This window comes from Neopsephotus bourkii, unplaced genomic scaffold (genome assembly GCF_033783945.1).
Source record: "Neopsephotus bourkii isolate Nb327-2 ecotype Australia unplaced genomic scaffold, CSIRO-AGI_Nbou_v1 NB_1373, whole genome shotgun sequence".
Classification (NCBI taxonomy): Eukaryota; Metazoa; Chordata; class Aves; order Psittaciformes; family Psittacidae; genus Neopsephotus; species Neopsephotus bourkii.
Genome location: NW_026901852.1, coordinates 4,352,717 through 4,376,377, shown reverse-complemented (window position 1 = coordinate 4,376,377; position 23,661 = coordinate 4,352,717). Strand labels below are relative to the sequence as shown.

At 43.4% G+C, this 23,661-nt stretch overlaps 1 protein-coding gene across 3 annotated transcripts in view; it reads right to left on the bottom strand.

Moving 5' to 3' along the window:
* The window catches only part of PRKCE (protein kinase C epsilon), a 285,725-nt gene extending 269,526 nt beyond the window's left edge, over positions 1-16,199 (bottom strand). Inside the window, exon 1 of one of the 3 annotated variants that reach the window (XM_061367216.1) lies at positions 15,100-16,199. In XM_061367216.1, coding sequence (XP_061223200.1) covers positions 15,100-15,447 — 348 coding nt within the window. In that variant the 5' untranslated portion in view covers positions 15,448-16,199. The remainder of the gene's footprint in view (positions 1-15,099) is intronic. The other 2 variants (XM_061367215.1, XM_061367214.1) reach the window with 2 other exon arrangements.
* Between the last annotated feature and the right edge of the window lie 7,462 nt (positions 16,200-23,661).

The window sequence follows — 23,661 nt, the reverse complement described above, 5'->3', positions numbered from 1 at the left end:
CAAAGCTCCAGCTGTAGGATACTAAGCCTTTCTACTGCTAGTAACAAAGATAAGGCCCTAAAAATTGAAAATTAGATGTTCTTTCTCTTGAAATGAGTGACCCAAATAGAAGTCCCCTTTCCTCTGAATTTAGTGCATCAAACAACAAATACATAACCTCACATTTTGTCTGCTGTAGTCTTCTACCATGTGAACTTCAGTTATGGGATTCTAAGCAATATACAAAATAATGAGTTTGGCTGGCAGCTTTCAAAGGTGCTCAAAATATCTTCTACATTGCAAAGGGATTTGCACACCCAACTCTTCAGCCCCTTTGACAGCAGTAGGCCTGATACCGAAGGCACTCCAAGAACATGCATGCAGGATACACCTAGATGGTAATTTTTTGCTGAAACAGTAAAGCTGGTGCTGCTCCCAAGTAGTCATCCAGAGAAGCAGACCAACTTCAAACTACTAACTCTGCTGTGACAGTCTGGAAGACTGGTTTTACAGATCCATACCTCTACAGAGAAAGCTCCAGCATCAAGAACGCAGCAGGATGGAGGCCCTGCATTTCTGTTTGTTCACTACAACTGAATGGAAGCATTCCCACAATAAAGTGGTTGCAGAATTAAAACATAAAAAAACCCAACCAAACCATAAACCTAATAGCCTGCAAAAGATATGCTAAAAGAACAGAACAGAAATGTGATGGTAGAAATCTTTCTTTCAGAAAAAGACAGCAAGAGGAGTGATTGACAGATGAGGAAGAAGCTGCAAGATAGAAAGAGAGGTATCTAAAAAGGTGTCAGGCAGAAACCTTATTTCAGTAGTCTATGTCTCAGCCTCAGTCTCCCCTCTGTAGAAATGAGGATATTGATACCTCCATTGCAAAACTCCGAGATTAAAACATCATGCTTATGCCATACTTCTGGGTGACACGGAGGAATACAGTTTCTCCATCCATTACACTTCCCCTTAGGAATGCTGTGAAGATGACTATGCTCAAGATTCTCCAGACTCAGGTATTTTGCTGATGAATTTCATTACTACCTGAGACAGATAAGATCTACTTATCACTAGGTGTAAATCTAAAGCAGACAAAGGCCTCTCCCAGAACCACTGATATAAAAGTCTGGATTACTCATTTTATAAGATTTTGTACCTGAATTATGAGTGAATGCCTATTCCATCATTTCCCATTAATGACATCCTCATTTGTTTAAAGGAAATGTGAACAAAAAGAAACACGAAAATTACAGAAGAAAGATAACACATTATATCACATGTATATGCAGGATAACTTAGTATGTGAAAACTTGTCTGACCAGTTCACAGCATGCAAGATTATTATGAACTTATTACACATTATCTTATGGCTCACTAAAACTTCAGACCATAAAGTAATCAGGATCAGGAACACTCTGTACACTGTGAAAATTAATTCACCAACCTCACCTGTTAGCACAAACACTAAGGAAAACCAAGCAATCCTGACCATAGACATTTTTACTTTGTGACCTGTTATGACATTTGGGAACTTTCATTTAAATAAAGCCTGCTGCAAATATCATCTTCCTTATTTGTGTAATCTGGCCTGTTACAAAGTGGCTTCACTTTGTTGACTGTCCGTCTTATTTACATGTTCCTTGGTTTGGCACACAACTTAAGCTTCAGCCTCCTTCTCTGCTGACTCATGTGAACAAAAACACTCTCCCTTACCGACCCAGTTAGACAACTACTGTTTCCCCAAGGTCAGCAAATGCATTTTTTAATGTTGCAATAATGCACCATTTACTTATTTTGCTACTTCTGATCTGAAAAGTATAGATTTGTATTTTGTTATTCATTTTCCATGGCTTTTGCATGTGACTTCTATCTTGATGCACAGGTCCAAGACCTGTGGATATCTTACACTGTAGTTTATGACTTTATTACCCAAAGTGAGATAAGTTTTCTTGTTTTACAGCTTAAGCTCCTCCAGGAAGAAACTACATGTTCTCTGTTTCTGCACAACCTAACACATAGCGAGTATTATCAAAGAGAAAGCAATAACTCCTACATGGAAAACTGCCACCCTGCTGAATGTTTTCATATGCACTCCGAGAACATTTCAGCACTTCACCCCTGCCTTACTGATGGTACCGCAAGCATCAAGCACATTTTCATAGGTGCATAAAATATCTCAAAGACCTCACATCATTCACACCGTACAGTTGATTAACCATGCACAAAGCTTACATACAGGGGGTCCTGCAGGCCGGCACACTGCTGCTGAGAGGCAGATTTTACTTGCTAGCCTGCAAAGAGGGCGCAGGGCTGATTCACAGCTGCTGGAAGAGCTGCGAGCTTTTTGGCAGTCCTACAAAACTTTGGGCCTGTAATTTGTCTTGCTGATCACTGCCACAATTACTCCAAGGTCCCAAACACAAGAAGCCCATACAGTCCAGTGGGAGACGGCTCCAGGGAGGAGAGGCTTCACCAGAGCTACCCCCATTTCTCACTCTGCCTGCCTTCCATTTCAGTCAGATGCTTTTTCTTGACCCTGATCATCCAGGACCAGCATAAAAGACAAAATTACATTCCCACACTTCACATCTGATTTCAAATCTGATTTTAAAAAACTGTAAATTTTGGATTACATGAAGGATTTTGAAAGCTTTATGGTATTAATAATGCTGATACAGCAGAACAGTGCTTGGCTGGAGAGTGCAGCCATTTTAAACCAAATATTAACAGTTGGAACATGTTAGAACCTGTCAGTTTGATGTCCAGAGTACATTCAAACAAGGTTAGAGATCAGTTTCATTTTATTTGTTCAAATATCCAGTGGTTTACTATTGTTTTATTAATGAAGTACCAGTCAGAAAAAAACAAACCAAACCAAAACCCACCACAAAACATTAGGGTTTAGTTGGGGTTTTTTACTTTAAAACATTCTGAACAATACCACCTGCAAGAAACCAGATACGTGCCGAACTCATTCATACACAGTTTAAGAGCTGAGCCTACTACAGATACAATACTGGAATAACCACCAGTGCAAAGCAGCCTAAATTCTTCATGTGACTTCCACATATCTGAAGAATTGACAACAGGCCTCAATACTGAGAAATACATTAAGTGCAATATTAAACATACAATGGATTCAATGATGGTGGTGTAACTACCTATCTCCCCAACTCAGCTACTGCCACAGAGGAATCACTGTGGAATCAAGTAGATAATACTCATACCCTCAACAGTTTCAGAAACAGGGAACACCACCCAAATAAAGTCCCATTAACATCCATACAGGAAAACCAGCTTTGAATTGGTGTGCAAGACAACTTACACCCTGTCTGCCTTCCAGTCACTAGTGTATGGTGCACACTACACTTAAACTTATTTTGTGTTTAAGGTGTATATTTATATTGGGTTTTGCTTACTCACACATCTGCTTACCAACAAAGCCAACACAGAAACATTCCTGCTTTTCCCACTGCACTGGGCTACAACAAACTGAGGTCAACTCTACCTGATCTAATTTTTTATACCGTGTTACTGCTGCACAGCAAATGCCTTTCAAAAACAGATGGGGACCCCAGAGTCCTAAATGACACACACAAGAAGATAACATGGTAACCCCTACCCAAGGCATCTTGCAAAGCAGACAGAAAGAATGAGTGTGAACTGGCAAGGAAAGAGCACCTGAAGGGATCATAGGAACTTGTGCAGGTCATGGTGTTAGGGCTGCTAATGTACTACGTAACTGTTAAAAAACAGTTTAGCTGAATTTGTATATTAAAACATTTTAGATGGCCTTACAAAAAAATGCATATGCAAAGCTACATCCTCAATATGACCACTAAACCAGTATTCTTTTTAAAGTGATGAGCTTTGCTATATAAATATATATGTAAATAGAGTATTGAATAAAGGTTACCAGAAAGAGCTACAAGGTTTTGCTCTTTAGGTGAAAAGCACTGTTGCTTGCTTCTGATGCAATGGGTAATGCTTCTATAAAACCAGTATGAGAGGTTAATGAAACTCTTCTTGCCTCTTTCCTCCTCTTAGAGCCTTGACACAGCTCTGAGAACTTGCTGGCACAAAGAGCAAAGGTGTGGAATAAAACTTAACAAAGCTTATCTCAGCCCAATGACATCAGTACACAAGATTAACCCTTTGTTAATCTTATGTACTAATTCATATTTGATTACCACGCTGGTTGTGCTCTAACCCAGCTACTGATAAAGAAAAAAGCTCAAATTTAATAATACAGTTAATACCAGCTTTCTGGGAATTTCTGGGAATTGTACAGAAAAATCCTGTAGTTCCCCTAAAACTGGGTGATCCCAAACATTCTTTAAACTATATGGGATATTCAGAAATAACTTGAAATTTGGGAATCACAGAGCAGATCATAAGGCTGCCCCTATAAACCCATCAACCCATGAAGAGAAACACCACATCACACAAAGCACTAGGATCTCCAAACATCTCCAACAAGATTTCCACTATAGCCTCTCCCCTTGCGATTTTAAGTTAGGGGCACCAAGCAAAGCTGAACTGATAGGCTCCTGCTAAGCTACTGCTACAGCCTTTCACACTAGTAAGCATTTTCCTGTTATTTCTTTTGACTTCCCCAATCTGCCTTTTTTGACTTGTGCTCGGACTGTAAATTTCTGAAGACAGAAACCATAACTGTGCTTTATATAAGATAAAAACATCAAACAACACTGGGTACTTTCTGTGATGAGGAGTCCCTGAAAATGCCAACAGTCAGTACCAGCTAAAACTTTACAACAGTTTCCATTGCTTGGGAGAGTCCAGTTTCCAGGAAAAGATCATGTTCTTTCAACATCCCACTGACTATGAAAATCAGAGCATTTTGCTTGAAGTTCAAAGCTACCATAACTGAATTACACTTCTTCCTTCCACCACTCCCACTGTATAACTGACTGGGAACTCAGTGCATCACTTCTGGTTGAAGACAGCTGCTCCAACAGCCACCAGTCTCATCAGTTGGTTCCCCTCCTCTTCCTGAGAAGGACATGCTCTGGATGAGAGCAACTGAGCAAATCCCATAGAGCTTCATATACTAAAGATGCTTTTAAGTCACTAGAACAAGGAGCTCACTGGTCCACCAGAGTGACAAAAAGACAGAAGGAGTCGCAGTGATGAGAATAAGAGCAGCATGGGAAGTAATAACAAGAAAAATGAAGGTAAAGTTAAAACAGACAGCCAGGACTTGAAGTCAAGGGGATAGCAGTGGTTTAAAGAGAAAAGAAGTGCGCCATGAGGTCAAATGTTTAAGCAGTGCCTAGGCACTATGGGGTTACAAGGAAGTAAAAGGCAAGGAAATGCAGAGGGAAAAAAATAAATACAAAATCCTCAATAAATCCAACAAGAACCAAATAAAAAAGAGAACAAAGTAGACACAGTGTAAGTGACCTTTAGCCTTTCCTTTTCCAACACATTCTCAGCCATCACCTTCAAAGACCATGGATCAGTCTCACCTTGAAATAAAGGGAAGTTGACAAAAGCTGCAAAGACTTATGCAGTGAGTAAATATGGTCCCAGCAGGAAAACTGTATGTGCAGCAAGTCTCTGTGGAGATCTATAGCAGGACATTTCATTCACGTAGCCTGCAGGCATTGCCAACATCAAAATCTTATGCAATCCTGTAAAGGTTGCCCTATCATTTTTTGACCCTCTTGAAGCCAGAACAGATAACGAAAGATGGAGAATTGGCAGCAAGAAGACAGAACAGATGATGAAGAGGAGACTGAAATAAAAGATGGGAGGAGAAAATACTACTGTCTTTCTGGCTTTTAATCTCTGAAATGAAGCAAAGCAATTCCAACCATTTCCTCATCAGCTATGCAGAATATGCAGCAGTTTTCCCTTCATGACTCCACCGCCACTACATCTGCTTCACTGCTACCACATCACAGTCTAAAGATACTTATAAATATTAACATTGACAAAGCTATATATGTTTAATGACATTAAAAAGCTCAGTGTACTGAAGACTGAAAAGTTCTAAAATGTGTAAGAAACCCTGGCTCCCCATAAGAGGCTTGTTGTGTATGTATACTGTAAAGATACTAAGCTGGAAACACCAAGTGTTAAGCCTGCTTACTCTACATTTAAGATACAGAGATACAATGGAGGCTGACTTCAAACAATGCAGACGTGAAATCTATCTGGTAACATCTAGCCATTATTCATGCTTTTCTGTTACTGCTTGTGATGAAATTGCCCAGCAAGACACCAGAAACTACCAGAATTATTCTATTGTCTGGAACAATTAAATCAGTTCAAGTTAGCCAATATAAGGCAGAAATGGCTGCCTGCAAGCCTCCAATGGAATCGGGCTTTTCCCTTCTTACTTCTAAAAGCAACGGTCTTTCTTTACTGCTGTTCTTCAACAACTCCAGCCTTTCAGAGTTCAGCAGGGCAAAAACTCTTAGAACTGTGTAGCATTTCTCTAACAGTGATTCCAATAAAATAAACGTTAAAACTCTTGTTATATTTAATGGGAACATGCCAATATCACTAGGCTTTTTAGCTGTGCTATTCAGAAATATGTGAAATCTTGGCTTCTGCAACTTTTGTTAAATCATGGCAATGATAACTTCAGATTTTTTAACTCTTACAGGAATTTAAGTGCGAGCACACTCAGAAATCAACCTTACTAGAGACTCAAGTTACTGACTGTGAATAACGATCAGATGTCTGCAGATGTTCTTACATCATATTCATTTGCATCTTGCTTTACTAAAATACAGTGCAAAGCACATAACTGCCAGGAGAGTTACTCAACCTCTAGAATTATTTGTTAGCTTCAGAGTTGCAGTTTCATATTAATATTGCCAAATATACATTTGTGACTGACTCACAAATAGGAAAGCAGCCTCTTACAAACACAAAGTTAAAACTTTTTGCCAGCCCCTTGTAAATGACCACTTTGCCCCAAAAGGTAGAAACCCCTGTAACTGCTATGATGTGCACAACTGGAAAGGGCACACAAAACATTCCTATTCTTCAGACCTTGCCCTGTCTAGCTTGACAAAAGGATTTGTTTGGTCGTCCCCCACAAACTGGCAGTTTTCCAATCTGTATTTGGACTTCTGCTCTTATTCCATATTCAGATAATTCTAGCCCTAGCTTTCCATGTGGATGGAGGGAAAGCGTCAGTCCTCTTTCACCATGGAACATAATCTGTTCCCATAAACAGTTGGGGCTGTTCAGCCTGGAGAAGAGAAGGCTGCATGCAGACCTCATAGCAACCTTCCAGTATCTGAAGGGGGCCTATAGGGATGCTGGGGATGAACTATTCATTAGAGACTGTAGTGACCAGACAAGGGGTAACGGGTTAAAACTTAAACAGGGGAAGTTTAGATTGGGTATAAGGAAGAAGTTCTTTACTGTGAGGGTGGTGAGGCACTGGAATGGGTTGCCCAAGGAAGTTGTGAATGCTCCATCCCTGGTGGTGTTCAGACCAGGTTGGACAGAGCCTTGGGTGACTTGGTTTAGTGTGAGGTGTCCCTGCCCATGGCAGGGAGGTTGGAACTGGATGACCTTAAGGTCCTTTCCAACCCTAACTATTCTATGATTCTATAACTTGTACTTCTTAAACGTGTATTGTTTTCAAATCCTCTCTAACCATGAAATGTAGATGTCTTTCTCTCACAGTCTGATATCCTGGGTGAGGGAAAGAACATTAAGACAGCACTGGGTAAAGCATAACTGAATTTAACCAGCCAATTCCAAGCAGAATGGCTCTCACCTCTAGTATCATTTGGTTTTTTAAATTGTATTCATAGCATCCCTTCAAACTTTGAAACCCCCCAAAAGTTAATTTAAATGGAAGTTCAATTAGGGAGTGGAAACTAATCACACTTAGATGCCAACTAAAATCAAATCAACTTAAATCAAACTTAAATCAAACCCTCATTTCGGCACTATTAAAAGAATTCTTGAAGGGGAATTCTTGAAAGATTTAGTTTTGATGGCTGAGGAGAGCCGAAACCAGGCTTGCATGTGCAAGATTTGCAGAAGAATAATAAATCAGTAAGAGTAAAATAAAAGTAAAGGATGTTGTTAAATCTCACTTATTCTTGGCTTCCCTTTGGAACGCAGGCTCCTGTTCAGGAAACAATTTAAAGACAGGCCTGCATGAAATACAGTGAATCCAGTGAGATCAGTGGTTTACTCACAACCATGACTTTCTGCATCGCATCTATGGAAGGCCTGAGCTGGAATAATGATACACACTGTCTCTAAAGTGATAGGAGAATGACACGTAAATCTAGATTTGAGTTAATACCTATCAGCTGGACTCTTGCTAATGGTAACTTTGTTCTAACAAATACGTTCTACAGAGCTCACTAGAATTACTTTCACTACATGGGATTTTATGTCAGTGCTGATACTGGCAACAATAGGATGAGTTTCTAAGCAATCACAGGATCAAATCCTGACCTATGCGTATAATAATTCAGGCCTAAGTGAAATGCATGCTCTACTACACACTCTTCATGCCCTGAGAGTTTTTCTTCAAGTCTGAAATAAGACTTCAAAAGCTAGGCACCAAGCAAAGCAGGGGAAAAAAAACACCCTGAAACACAACAAACAGGTCAGTGAGCAACATATGGCCTTCAACTAGTCAATTTGCCTGTGCCAGCTCATCCTTGTCTCCTACTTGTGTAGCTTTCTGCTATTGCCAAAAGGGCAGCTGGAGTATGTGGGGCAGCAGCAACTATTCGCTACCCTCTTCCAGGTTTCTCTCCATGCCTCATCTTTCTCATCTCTTCCATTCCCCACTTTGTCCCTCCTCTCTCCGTGAAGCAGCAACTACAAAGGCAGCTTCCCCCCCCAGCATTGCTTCTCAGCAGGCTGGGAAAGCACTGCAGGTACGCAGGAGCTGTTAGGAGAGAACATTCCTAGCGGGGAGTAGGAGTAGATTTATGCAGCTGCAGAAAGGGTTTGATACGAGATAGTGGGTGAGCTGCGTGGTGACTGTACCACATCCCCAACAGAGAGGGAAAAGAGGAGGCACAGGAGGGAGACAAACCGGGGGAGAAGGCAAAGGAAGAGCAAAACCTTTACAAAGTGCTTTCCCAAATCTCCCATCTCCCCCTGACGACTGCCCCTCTTCACAATTATACCAAGTCCCTGTGAAACCCTGATGATCCCTGGTAGCTCTTCCACCCTCACCCCTCTCCCCCAGCCTTTGCTCCATGACAGTCTTGTCATGCACCTATCAAACAGGACAGCAATTTCCCTTTCCTTTCAACAAACACCCTTCTGGTAACAACGCTTTTCAGCAGCCCATGAGCCACAGTTTAGATGAGATGTAAAGCTTTCACAACCAAAACCCTAGGCCCTTCTACACCATCAACACAGTAAGTCCAGCCAGGGGATGAAAATAAAAATGAAACCACACTACAGTCACACTCTGCTAGCCCAGTGTCGACCTTTAGCAGTGAGTGGCACAAGCAGAGGTTAAAGCACAGGGTGACCTGCACTGAAATGATGATGATTCCTCTCTGTCAGCCAATGGATCACCTCCTGACTGAAAGGAGTTTCCACTTCAGCACCAGAAATGGCATTAAAAAGAAAACAAGGGGAAAAAAAAATACCCAAACAATAAAACACAGACAAACCACCCCAACACAACACTAACAGGAAAGCTCTGATAAGCACCTAGTCTTTCAGGTTAATTCAGCTTAGAGGCCTGGAAGAACACAGTTTTACTTCTCACATCCATGGACAGCTCACAGGACCACAGGCTCTCAAGAGTTTTAACTCCTCTCCTGCTATTGCCTTTTGGGTGACATTCGGAGCTCTGTTAAGGTGTCTGACTGTACAGACTGCAACTTAAAAGACCCAGACTTTCCAATAGAATCATAGAATAGTTAGAGTTGGAAAGGACCTTAAGATCATGCAGTCCAACCCCCCTGCCATGAGCAGGGAAACTTCACACTAAACCATGTCACCCAAGGCTTCATCCAGCCTGGCCTTGAACACCGCCAGGGATGGAGCATTCACAACCTCCCTGGGCAACCCATTCCATCCCATGCCTCACCACCCTAACAGGAAAGAACTTCTTCCTTATACCCAACCTAAACTTCCCCTGTTTAAGTTTTAACCTGCTACCCCTTGTCCTATCACTACAGTCCCTAATCAAGAGTCCCTCCCCAGCATCCCTATAGGCCCCCTTCAGATACTGGAAGGCTGCTATGAGGTTTCCACGCAGCTTTCTCTTCCCCAGGCTGAACAGCCCCAACTTTCTCAGCCTGTTTTCATACGGGAGGTGCTCCAGTTCCCTGATCATCCTCGTAGGGTAATTCCTTCAACAGTACACTAAAAGCATGACATAAAAATACATAACTCAAGAGATCAACAAGTACGCAAAGGAGTGTACTTCCTCCCGTAACTCATCCCCAACTTGCTATTCATAAACTTGATCTACGCAATGGTGGCACAGTTGCATGACTAACTTCACATAGATAAAACTGAAAGGATGTTTTCAAGAAAGTCCAACATTTTAAATTTAGATCTTAAGAAGCAACACTGAAAAGAAAAAAAAATACAGTAAAAATAGTGTGGGAGATATTTAGGACTAGCAAAGTAAAGCCCTCTCAAATCTGTGGTTTATTTTTTTTCTGACAGCATTATGGATTATTTTTAAGGGAGCAGAAAATTAAACTTGTTTCGTTAACCTAAATATAGCTGTAAAATATTTTCAGTGGAAACAGAGGCTTTTCTTGCTAAATGTTGAGATGCCCTAACTGGTTTAGTGAGTGCTGCTACTCAGCCTGCAAAAGGATTTCTTATGACAACTCAATGGGTTTTCTCCTGTACAGCCGGACTAATGGCTAAGACCCTTAGATGGAGTCTTTGGCATAGGTCCAACCACACTGATTTCATCTATCGTCAAGTCTGGAAAGCGGACTTGAAGTCAGAACCCATCCTACCAATTGTCCAAACACATAAACATTGATCGTGCTAATTCACAGGAGTGTAACCACAAGGCTAAATTTCAACAGTATTTTCCTCCCTGATCTCAATTCTACTGATCAAAATGTAGCTGCGCTACCAACCCAAGTGCAACGCATACGTATGCCACATGTAAGAAAGCTAGACATAGACATACTTTATCATTACCTGTATTACCCAACACAAAAAATACATAGCCACAGCCTCCATATTATTAGTTTGCTTCCCAGTCAGAATTTGCAGGTTATTTATCATTCTGTATTTTGTATTTTTAAGAGCATAAATTCACCAGCATCCTCTTCAACACCCTGTGCCATTCTGTATAACATTTTACGCACTTATACAAAAGCCTCTAATGCCATAAATCCAAAGCTCTCTTTAAAACTGCAGCACAGCCATGACTATAAAAATCTGCAAACCTGACACTTTTCCTGTGCTGTGTCCGTATTGATGCACCAGTGGAAAAGCAGCCATCTTTTAATTGTCATTACACCTTTTTCAGAAACACAAACATTTCATATTGATTTGGGGGGAGTAGTATATATTTTGTGTAAAAGCTTCTATCCTGTAAAATCTTAATCCCTGTTTTAGGCCACAACTTTGTTGTTTGGGATTTACGTATATCTGTCTATCTATATACACACACATACACATATATAGATACTCATATATATGTGTATATATATATATACACACACACACATTCAGGGAGTATACGTACCATAAAGTTAAAAATCATTTTAACAACAGCTGAATACTCTGTAGGTGAAAGGGACCAGGATTTTGCATATTTATCTGATTTGTCCTAATACAATAGGCGCTATCATGATTTCAGGCTTTGTACTTGTTTATCATTAGTGTTTCCACTGTAACCATGGCATCAGTATATAGCACAGGCTTAACAGTGAGAAAAATACCCAGTATTTTCCTAAAAATGAGAAAGAAAAAAAAGCAAATAAATCACCTGTTGCAAAAAAACCCAAGGATTTGCACAATGGCAAAACCCAACCAAAGCAGGTGAGCCAGCTAGAGAGAGAAACAGCCCCTTTTTTGGGAAAAAACACCCTAAAATATTATTTCTTTGCTAGTCTTTTTTTGCATTTTGGACTTCTAACAAGCACCTAGAAATATCTGACAGGGTAAGTATCATAACCTTGACCCTAGTGCAGTTGTTATAAAACAAATATTGTAATTTCTTTGTAAAAATATAGGCAGTATTATATGAAATTGAAAGCATTAAACCTATTATCCCTGGCGGTGTTCAAGGCCAGGTTCAACAGAGCCTTGGGTGACATGATTTAGTGTGAGGTGTCCCTGCCCAGGGCAGGGGATTTGGAACTGGATGATCTGAAGGTCCTTTCCAACCCTAACTATTCTATGATTCTATTAATATATGGACAAGACCTGTTCTCAACACGTAAGTATTTTCTCAAGCCTATTTAAATAGTGACAGTCCACCCTGCAAGAACTGTTGCATCATTCTGAAGGTAAGGAGGGGCAGCAGTACAATTACACCAAACACACTCAAGAAGTATGTGGTACCCAGTTAAACTTTCAGGACTGCTTGAAAGGAAACCCTTAGAATGGCATAAAAAGGCTTTATAGTCTCCAAGAGTGTTTCTTAGGTTGCATTTATTTGACATTTCAGGCAGTTAGGAAGAATGGGTTCCTGTGATTGCTGCTTTTAATTTGCTTGTCATAAAGTTGGAAAAGAGTACTACAAAAAATATCTGCCCTAAACGCCAAGAATGAAATGAAGGCATTAGTCCTCTTATTAAACAGAAGAAACTGCTTAGTACCAACAGATCTCAGTCTAACTCTGGTTTAGGCAGGCCACATGTGTTTTCTTGTACTGTGAAACCCATTCATTTCACAGACAACTTCTCTTTTTTAGGTTTTAATATACACTCCAGATACTGATGAAGATACCAAGAAATCTATTTACTTTACTACGGACTCTATGGAGATGTCATGCCCACAGGCCTTATTTCAACTCATTGAAATCAGAGAAAAAAACAGTGTAATTTTGTAAGAGCTGGTTCTCTGAAGGTCCCTATCTATTAAAAATCCAATAAACACACTTGGTATTACAATTACAGTAACACAATTCACTGAACAGGAAGATCTGGGAAATTTCTGAGCGGAATTTTGCTAACTGATACAGGGAGGGTGGTGTACACTGTGTATTATCTGTACCCACAAACACCATCCAAACCATGGAGATTTACTGCACAAAACAAGGTAAGTGATGCTTCAGAAGCCGTGTTATAATGAGCTGACCAGTTACTATCCACTGCCATGTCCTCAATTCTGTCACACTAACAGACAAGCATAGTCACTCCCTCGACTCCTCCCACCCAGTGGATGCTGGACAGCAATGAATCCTGGTGCAATAAAACACAGCACTTATCTGATTCAGCTATGTAGTTCCTCCCAAATCATGTTTATAATGGGCCTCAATCTGTTAAATTCCACTATTTTTCTAGGGAATGTGTTCAGACGCTTGAGTTCACCTTAAAAATCAAAGCAGGATATATCCCAGCACACCAGCCCCTCTAAAACTCAACTTGGCACCTGCACCCTGCAAGGTCCTTCCAGTTGGGCTGGAGCCCACAACAGACACCATACACAAAAAGATCATAGGAAATTATTACTTTTTCACTACAAATCTGTGGCGACGTCCTCATCCTGCTGGTCTCAAAGATGAAACCCCCCCCCCCCCCCCATGACTTCAGGAAAGCCACAACAACTTCATTATCATTCAACCCAGGTAAAAGACATCTGCAATACTGCTGCATTTGTGTTTTCCTGATTTGGTTATTTCCCTCTGCCTATCAGCCAGTTTTACCATCCAGCCTTACTAATATGCAGCTTTTACAGAGCACCAGAATAATCTAGATGCTAATAAGCACAATGTAATGTGTATCATAAGTGAAAAATATTTTGAAGTTGTAAACATAGAAGTTTAAACAGTAAAGTTGTTCAGCTCCTAATCAGCAGAAATAGAGCCAAATTCTTTCATGCTTTTCCATTACTCTGACATCCCTTTATATCACTGCATTAAGCAAAGAAGCCCCAAAGCATACGTGAAACTCAGAACTATTAACTCTCACTATTTTGGCCCTGGGTTCTTTGTTTGACAACAACATATTGCCCTAACTAGTATCCTTGGGCATAACAAATAAATACACAAGAAGATGAGCATACACATTTCAGGTGGCTGGTCAAGCAGGGCACATTGAAACTGACAAGGCAGCTACTATTGTTTTATTATGCATCTCATCTAAAGGATATACCATTTAACCGTTCAACTGCAGAAACGTGCAATGTGCATATTCACGTTTCCTGTGTTTCTCTTCTTGTTTGATTTTTCCGTGTTAAATCACAGTAACTGAGGATGTTAGACCAAGCGCTCTCCAGCTGTTTTGTACTCCCACTGAGGCACGCTATAACCTCTGGGTCTTTAAGACACTGTGGAAGCTGTGAGACACGTTGTGTATACAGGCAAGAGAATTTGTCTGGCTGGGGCCAAAATCCACCAGGACCCTTACATCAATTTCAGGCATGTGAAGAAGCACTGCTTTAGCTGTATGTATAAAGGTGTAAATCAGCTGGGAGAAGGAAGGAGGAGCATCAGTGCTGATGCACTGAGCTTTGAAGTGACACTAAGACCCCAAAGTGTCTTGTATCAGAGGTCAGCTTTGGATTTTGAAGGCTCGTCATTGGCAGGCTGACCAAGAGCATTCACACTGAAATGATGAAGTCAGTCCAAGTGCTGGATCTGGGTTTTGCGGTAATGTTCTGTAGGGATGCATTTGGTTGGGGTTTTTCAAACACAATAAGATAACTAGACTTGTATTTATGTAACATCATTTCAGAAACTGAAGTGGTAATTACACATCTCTTACTTAGATCCAGCATATTTTTCTTTCCTCCCTTGCCTGCAGACCACATGCATTAGATATACAGTAACCATGACTATCTCAATATAACAAAGAATGGAAATAATAAAAAGCCTTCAGAGCCATTACATGCCCTTGGCAACCCAGCTCTGCAAGGCAGATGTTGCACCCAGAACCATGCCACCAAAACCCCTATGTACGTGGATGCACCTACAGCGTGAGCACTCACCCAGTCCTCGAAGTGGCGGCTCCCGTTCTGCAGCAAGTCCTCAAACTGTATAGTGCAGTTAGCTACAAAATCGTCGTACCCGATGGGGGCATCGTGGAAAACAGCCATCTCTATCTTCCTGCCATTACAAACGTCGGTGACAAATTCATCGTTCCATGCAGGGCTGTTGGTCTTTTGCTTGGTTGAGGTTTGCCCGATCCTGGAGTCGTCCACATTGAGGGCTATGTAAGGGTCCAGCAAAAAGGTCTGTGGCCTGGGACCCACCGCATGCCTCAGAGACCACGCCGTGGGTTTCAGATTCACTGCCTCGCAGATCTTGATTTTCAGCAACCCATTGAAAACCACCATGGCTGGATGGCTGCACTTTTCCCCGGGATTAAACACTCGCACAACGCACTCGCACCGACAGGGAGGGAGGGAAGGAAAGAGGGAGGGAGGTCTCCCCAATAAATAGGAGGGCAGGTCCGGGAGTGGGGGGGCGCAGGGTAAGAGTGCGGGTCTCTTTGCCTTGCTGCTGCTGTTACCTTTGATTATTTAGCCTTTGCTCTTGCGACACCCAGTGAATACATTTATTTTCTTGCCCGTGTTTCTAACGGAAAACAAGGGAGGGGGGCCGCCGGGGAGGGGGAGGCGTCCGCGGCTGCAGCAACCCCCGAATGCAGTCAAACCCCGCGCATAATCAACCCTGGGGGTACGCAAGAGCCTCGTCCCTCCACCTAGACCATAATCCCGGCTCAGCCTTTGCAGAAGAGGGAGAGCCGCGACCCCAGACTCCCGCACACGCCAGTCCTGCCCGTGCGCCGCACAACAATACACACACCCGCATACACACACACACACAAATCAGAAACACCGACCGACCCACCAGCCCTGCCTACTGCACAGCCTCCGCTCAGCAGACATCCACCCGGGGACCTTCCATCCGCGCCGGAGCCCGGAGCCGCCCGTCCTGCCTCGCCGCCTCCTCCTCCTCCTCCTTCTCCTCCCGCGCCGCCGCCAAGGCCAAGGACCCAGCGCAGCGACCCCCGCGCATGGGGGGCGACGGCAGCGGAGCGGGCCGCGCGGGTCTCGGCGGGCTCCGGCTGGGCGGCCGCCGCCCTGGCGATGGGCAGAGCCGCCGCCGCCTCCCGCCTCCCTCCCGCCGGCCGCCCCCTGCCCGCCTCCCTCCCTCCCCTCCCTCCGCGCAGCCCCCGCCCGCCTGCCGGTGCCGCTCCGCCGCTCGCTCCAGCGCAGGAAATGCGCAAAAGACGTCAGTGTGTGTGTGTGTGCTGCGAGCGTGCGGAGCGGCCCCGGCCCTGCGCGCCGGGAAAGTTTTGCCTGTTGGGGGAGCAGCGCGGCCCCGGCCTGCCGGGCGGCGCAGCCGTGGGTGCTCCCCGGGCCGGGCGGCTCTGTGTGTGAATGCGTCCCCACTTCCTCCTCCTCCCAGCATAAAGCGGCGAACCGAGCGTGGAAAAAGCACCCCCGGCCGCCTTCCTCCCCGCCCGCTTTTATTAACGCGCTTCACCACGGAGCTGCTGCCCCGGGCCGCTGAGCGGCGCTGTCGTTACCACCACGGCTACTTCCAGCCCGGCGGGCGCCCCCAGCACCCAGCTGCGGGCAATGGGCCCCACCGCTCCTGATAGCGCCGAGCGGGGCCCGCACCGACAACGCTACACCCCCTCCCCACACACCTCGGGCCCCGGCCGGCAGAGGCAGCGCTACGTCAGCGGGGGCCGGCCCGCAGGAAGAGTTCCCCCGCGGTGTGCGAGCGCCGGGAAGTGCCGGCCGCGGCAGGGGAAGCGGCCTCCTGGGGCCCGCCCCGGCCCGGCCCAAGGCAGCGCTCCCCGGGCACTGATTTAGCGCCTGTAGTGGCGGCCCGGGGAGCGGGGGTGCAGAAAGCGGCTGTTGAATGCGGTGTGCCCATGGCGGTGCGGCGCTGCCAGCCCCTTTGTTTGCTGCGGGTCACCTGCGCGACCCAGCTCAGCCCCTGGCTCTGAGGGGGGCACCGCTGCTGCCCCGCAAGGGTACTAGGGAGTGGGAAGAATGGACTATAAAAGGTTGTGCGCACCGGGTTATTGAGCGCTGTCTGCGCGGCATGTAAGATTTCAGTTCGTCACCGTAGTACCAACTACTGCATTAACAAACCAGGAAACCATGTGCAGCCTGGCTTTCTTCTCCTCAGGACAAACGTTTCCTTTGGTGAAAATTATTACTGCCTTGCTATTCTTTTAGTTGCCGATTTTAGAATCATAGAATAGTCAGGGTTGGAAAGGACCTTAAGATCATCCAGTTCCAACCCCCCCGCCATGGGCAGGGACACCTCACACTAAACCATGTCACCCAAGGCTCTGTCCAACCTGGCCTTGAACACCGCCAGGGATGGAGCATTCACAACCTCCCGGGGCAACCTATTCCAGTGCCTCACCACCCTAACAGGAAAGAAGTTCTTCCTTATACCCAGTCTAAACTTCCCCTGTTTAAGTTTGAACCCGTTAACCCTTGTCCTGTCACTACAGTCCCTAATGTAGAGTCCAGCCTTTTGTGAGAAAGTCACTAGAGAAGAGATGGCCTTTGCCCTATGGTGGGATTTGAGTTCACTAATATCACAAGAGAAACTGAGGGCCAGAAACCACGGCGGCTGGGTGCTTTAAAACTTCAGCAAAAGGAAGAAACTGGATTGACTGGATCCAGTCAAGTAAGGACATAAAAGCACCCAGTCCATGATCTGGACCTGATATTCCTTACAGAAGGGCAATGCACAGATAATTAAGGATTTCTACAAGTAATGGCTTAGGAGGCCAGGTGTTCTGTTTGGAGCTAATGAAATAGCTCCCGTATGTGTGCTTCCAGAGTAGTTTCCAGGTAGAAGATACAGTACTAATGAAGCCTAAGGGTCGTGAGAGCGTGTGAATGGAAGGAAGACTTTTTGGTGCCTCTTGCCAAAATAAAAGTACAGTCAAATCTCTATGTTCGCTGTCATCTTGGCAAACCCCAAGCAGAATTGTTTGATATTAAGTTATGATATGGAGCCAATTACAGGAAATATCTTCCTTTGCAGTTCAGCCTTTCCCAGGCTCTCAGTAGCCGTGATACATCTATTGCATTACTTCTGCAAAGGACCGAACTCACAGGCCCTGCCAGAAATACAGGAATCACCTCCTCCTTTCCTCCCAGCCCTGTTCACAACCTAGCGCTTACAGTACTATATATCAAGCTATACGGCCTTACACTCGGTGTGTCAGAAACAACGCTGTAATTAAACGTTTCCTCTGGATGCCTTTGTGTTGTTTCTCAATAACAGCAATGTAAGCAACATGCTCCATTTCCTCAGCTATTGGGAAGCGGAAGAGACAAACTGATACACTCTTTTATCTTCTGGGTTTATTTTCAAGAGACCTACAACTATGTATCTTCTGAATGCCCAAGGTAAGATTTAAGTAAACACCGTCTCCATGGTGAGTTTAATGACCTTGCATCTTTGTGAGATCACACAGACGGGAGTCTGGATAAATACAGACGATACTGACATACAAAAGAATACAAATAAACTTTATGTTGGGCTAATTACATATACAACCTACTGCATGCACAGCTAGGCCACGATACCTAATTTGAGCCATCTGCACTCCTCCACGTGCAGAAGGAAGCTAAGGTTTGGCTTCACAAATCATTTTTCCTATTAAGACTGACTGCATGAATAAGGATTCATGAGCTCACTCCAGCCTCGCACTGCTTGGGAAAATGCACATACCTTGCACTGGTTTTATTTATTTGTAGCTTTTTCTTTTTAATCGTGCTCTGGAAGAGCATACTTATGTCAAAACAGACCTGTTACACTAAGTAGATATTAACTTACCAAAAGACCCCAGAACAATCTTCATAAAATCCAGTAGTTCAGGTACACTGAACAACATTACAACACTTCCCACAAAGTTAATCCAAAAAATGGGCTCAATGGTCTCAAAAACTTTAAAGTAACAGACAGCAAAGAACATTCCGACTGTAAGTACCATTTTCCACTTGAAAGGTTTTTAAGTATTTGTTTGCTTGACTTTTTTTTTTCCTGTTCCCTTGCTGTACATTTGGGAATGATTTGGTTCGTTAAGAGTGGAAGAGCAAACACTATTCCTTCTATTTCTCACAGGCAGGTCATGAGGGGAAGACACAAAACATGCCATATTTCTCCTGCCAAAAGGCAATAAGAAGACCTTTAGATGCATTTTTGTACTGTGTTACACAGGCTACAGCAACATAGCAAACCATGCCCTGTAGTTACATTCTGTTCCAGGTATTCTCAGCTGTGTGGAGTTTCTTTAAGGAAACACAGGGCCCATAGGGTACCTGGAGTCAGGACTGGTTACAGAGATGTCTACTGCCCAGCAATAACTTTTGCTGGTGGAAATTCCTCTGCTCAGCACTCTGGCACCAAACTGCACATAGGTTTGTATCAGGACTGCTCCTAGCATACGTTGCTCACATGCCATTGCATCTACACATTGGTATTTTGATTTTCCATTAGTGTTGCCTCAGTCTGACCGATTACTTGACAGACCACTGCATGGTTAGGGTTTCCTGCAAAGCTGGAATAAAAAGACCCCCCAGAGATCATAAAAGCACAGCCTATTTGCATTCTTACTTCAGGAAAGAGACTACATCAAGCTGGTAACGGGCAGCAACGATAGGAACACCAGCACGCAGTCATCTGCACACAACCGCCTTCCAAACACACGGGTTTGCTCCCGCAAATCCCTCTCCGGCTGCGCCTCCTTTAGCTGCAAGGAGAGACGAGGGACCGGGCGGCAGTCTGTTACCTCGAGTCAGCCCCTGACCTTTCCCTGGCCTGTGAATCCTCAATGGCTCAGTGGAGAAACAGCACTATCTGGTGGACAGAGTGTGTAAAGTCCTTCCAGGACTCGCAATAGGCTTTATTCAGTTCCTGCAGCCACAATTGCAACTGCTTTTGAAGTGTTCTTGAGCAAAGTTGATAGAGAGTTTGATCGGATTTTCAAGAGGATTTACTTTTTTTTTTACAGTGGCAGAGGAATATATTTGGATGAGTCTTTACAAAACTAATGCTTATATCGGTTTTAGTGCTTTCCTGAAGGACTGCTTAAACCTTGGGGAAACGTCAGCAAACTTTTAGGCTTTTCCAAGTATAGCAATGTGAAAGAACAAGAAGAGGTTTGGGGTGGTTTATTGTTAAAAGGACCATCATTTCTTATATTTATACTAAACAGATGCACAAGGAATCAAATCAGGCTTGCATGCAGGATGGATTTTCAGAAACATCTTTATGTCAGAAAAGAAATAAAAGCCAGAACCCAAGTTATAACCCTTGTGAAATTTGAGGAACTTTGGCTCTGAATTCACATGAGACACGAACATCTTCCGAGCATCATGTATGTGAAGATGCTCACTAGCGTGAGTACATCCACTGAATTCCTTTGAAATTAATGCTTATGTAAGGGCAATAGTTGAGTGTCAGTGGGATCAGTCCCCTTCCTGGCAAGAAATCAAAGATTGCTGGCAAACGCTGACTGTCTTTGAAAGTCAAATTATTATTAGATATCTAGTTTTGGACACATGGTTATGAAAAAAAAAAAAAGCATCTTCAAGGGCTTTTTTCACTCCTGTCATGCTGAAAATGAAATTTAGGGTATACCAGTATCTCATTCATCTTTTCTAAAGAGGAAGAAAAGGCCCAGTCCCACTGAGCTTGGTCCAACCTCCAACTCCATTCCAAGTTTTCCCTTGTGTCCAGCCAATTTCCTACTACTTTGTTCTTCACTCACAAAGCAGGTACCTGAGAAAGTTACTTAAGGCACTCCCAAAGCTCCCTGTGCAATGTCTCAGCAAAAGAGATCTTGTCAGTGTGTGATTAATTAGCTCTCCTACTGTCTCTAGTTTAATTATACTTTTGGTACTCTTCCCAACCCCTTTTAAAAGAACATATGAAACACTGCTTCAACTTGTTAGCTTTCACTGGGTATAGATCTCTCAGAATACCTCTATAGTGCAACCAGTGTGGGACTACAGGATTTTCAGCTTTAAGGTACCTATTTCTGGCAGACATAGAGGCATGGTGACCACAGTGCAATATCTACCAGCCAGCCTGATTTCAGGTATGCACCTGGTTTGCTAGCCAAGATTGAAACCCATGACTTTATACCTTCCTAGCAGTTCTTATCTGAGCTGGATAGATTACATCCAGCTTAAGCATACCTGCATGTGCTACAAAAGCACACCACCAGTTGCAGAAACATATGCTTAGGTCACAGCTAGGCTCGAGATTTCTGGCTCAGCTAGGCAGAGCAGTATGATCCCACGCAAACAGAGCTGTGCCAAGGACTCTCACCATTGTGGGATTTTTTAAATACCATTTTCTTGCCTGTGGATGGTGATTTTATTATACTGATACAATCCTTTAGCACTATACATCTCTTTGGTAAAATACAGTGGTATTTCTACACTGGAAACATACCCCCAGTACAAAAACAGGCTTCCTCCTGGTCAAGTACTTGTATCCTCTCAGCCTTGACATACGCAGCCTTCATTGCTGGCAACATTCACTGCAGGTTTGCCACTTGCAGAATTGTTTCTAGTCTAGACATGGAGTTGCTGGAGAAATCTGTGAAGGGTAAAACCCAGATCTGTTCTGTTCTTGGTTTATCAGTCCTCATCTTGAGAATTTTCTTGGGCAGGAAAACTTGCAGCTAATGAACACTGGTCAAGACTACAATGGACTAGGTTGTCCTTGCTAATTGTGGGACAGAGTGCCAGGGAGGCAATTCTGGAATGGATTGGGCTGCAGGAGAGAACCCCCTGCCCTAGAACAGCCTCTCCATGAATACAGGGTAAGCCTTGGAGTTAGTGCTTTTCTAAAGGTACAACCCTCTCTCTGCAGTAGGACCAGAAGAAACCAGGAACGTGAACTTGAGTTTTGCCTTTCCAGGTCCTTTTCATTCCTTTCTCTCTACCATTTAAGCAATTACAGGCAAGGAGCAAGCATTGTCTAGTGATAAATGCAACTCCTTTCATCATAGGAAAGCTAGTTCTCAGGTTGCCATAGCCCCTTGAGGCTGGACTCAATGCATTTGGGGATCAGCTGGCATTTATCCATACTCCTGTTGGTTTTTGCTCTATTTCTCTCTCTAGAGTACCACAATACAGTTGCTATTGGAAAGCGTTTCGCATTTCAGGTGGACTTCCCAAAAAGAAACTTTCTGAGGGGATCTGAGTGTGTTTGCCTCCAGGAAATGGAACTGACTGTCCACTTCCACATACGCTAGAGGACTGCAAGCTATATGACATACGGTAGGGTAGAGCACACCAATAGAACAGCCTAGAAAGACTTACTGTGCTGCTGAACCATTTCATGTGAGTACACCAGAAGAAATCTAAAAAGTAAGGGAAGCTCTGAGTCAGGACAACTTCATATTTAAGTGCACAGGCATCACTGGATGTAGTAAGGAAATAGTGGCAGGGTGTATGCACGTCACTGAAGCATTGCTAGGATTCATCCTACTGCCTTACCCAAGAACCCTTATAGGGTTTGGAGTATCTGACACTCCAAGGCAAACTCATTTCAGAGCTGCTAAGTTGCAGCAGAGTAATAAGCGTGTCCAAGGTGTAACTATAATGACCAGCTTCTACTGATTTTTTGGATGATTTTAAATTATGCATTTGTTCAGTAGTACCAATTAAATGTAAAAAAGAAAAGGCTTTTCAAAAGTAGGTATCATCATCACCTTACAGAGCAGAGCAGAGGAGTGAGAAAGAGAATGATTAAAGCGCTACATTTTGGAAGTGCCTCTAAATTTTGAGTGCTTTAATTGTAAAATATATGACTAGAGATATCTCAAGTGGACAATATTGAGAACTTAGTTCTAATCACCTGCTTAAAATCACATATGAAGTCATTAACAGTCATTAATAAAACCTGTATCTCGTGATTCCCCCAGTTTTCAGCTTTACTCCAGCCTTTTCCCACTGTATATCCAAGAACCCAAACTTTTTAAAATTGAGAAATTAAGGCAGAATAAAGAGGTGATGTAATGATTTACAGTATTTGCAGTACTGCCACTCAGGATGCAGGGCACACTGATTTGTGTTTCCTACCTGGCTTCCTTAGCCAGTTACAATGATGCCCAAAGCCTAAAAAGGCCTATGTGTATGTGCGTAACACTACACAATCTGAAATGTCAAGATTTGGGACTCTTCAGTAAACTTATTCCTGCACTTGTCTTTGCAGAACTGAAACATAGCACCTAGCTACACAAATACATAAGATTTATGCCTTTAAAGTTGTTAAAGCCAAGCTTCATTTCCTAGCATAGGTGTCAGTTTCAACTTTTTTAAGACACAGATAGTCCACCAATGGTTTCTGCTCTAACATACTTCTATTGAGGGAAGGAAGGGAGTCAGTACTGGGAGAAAACACTGAGCTGTGGACAGAGACATCAACAGGCCTCTACTGGCAACACAGAATAGAAAACAGTTGACCACTAAACTACTATGACTCATGACTTGAGAGTTCACAAACAGAATAAAGGTACAAAGAATCAGCAGGTCATAATTCCTTCT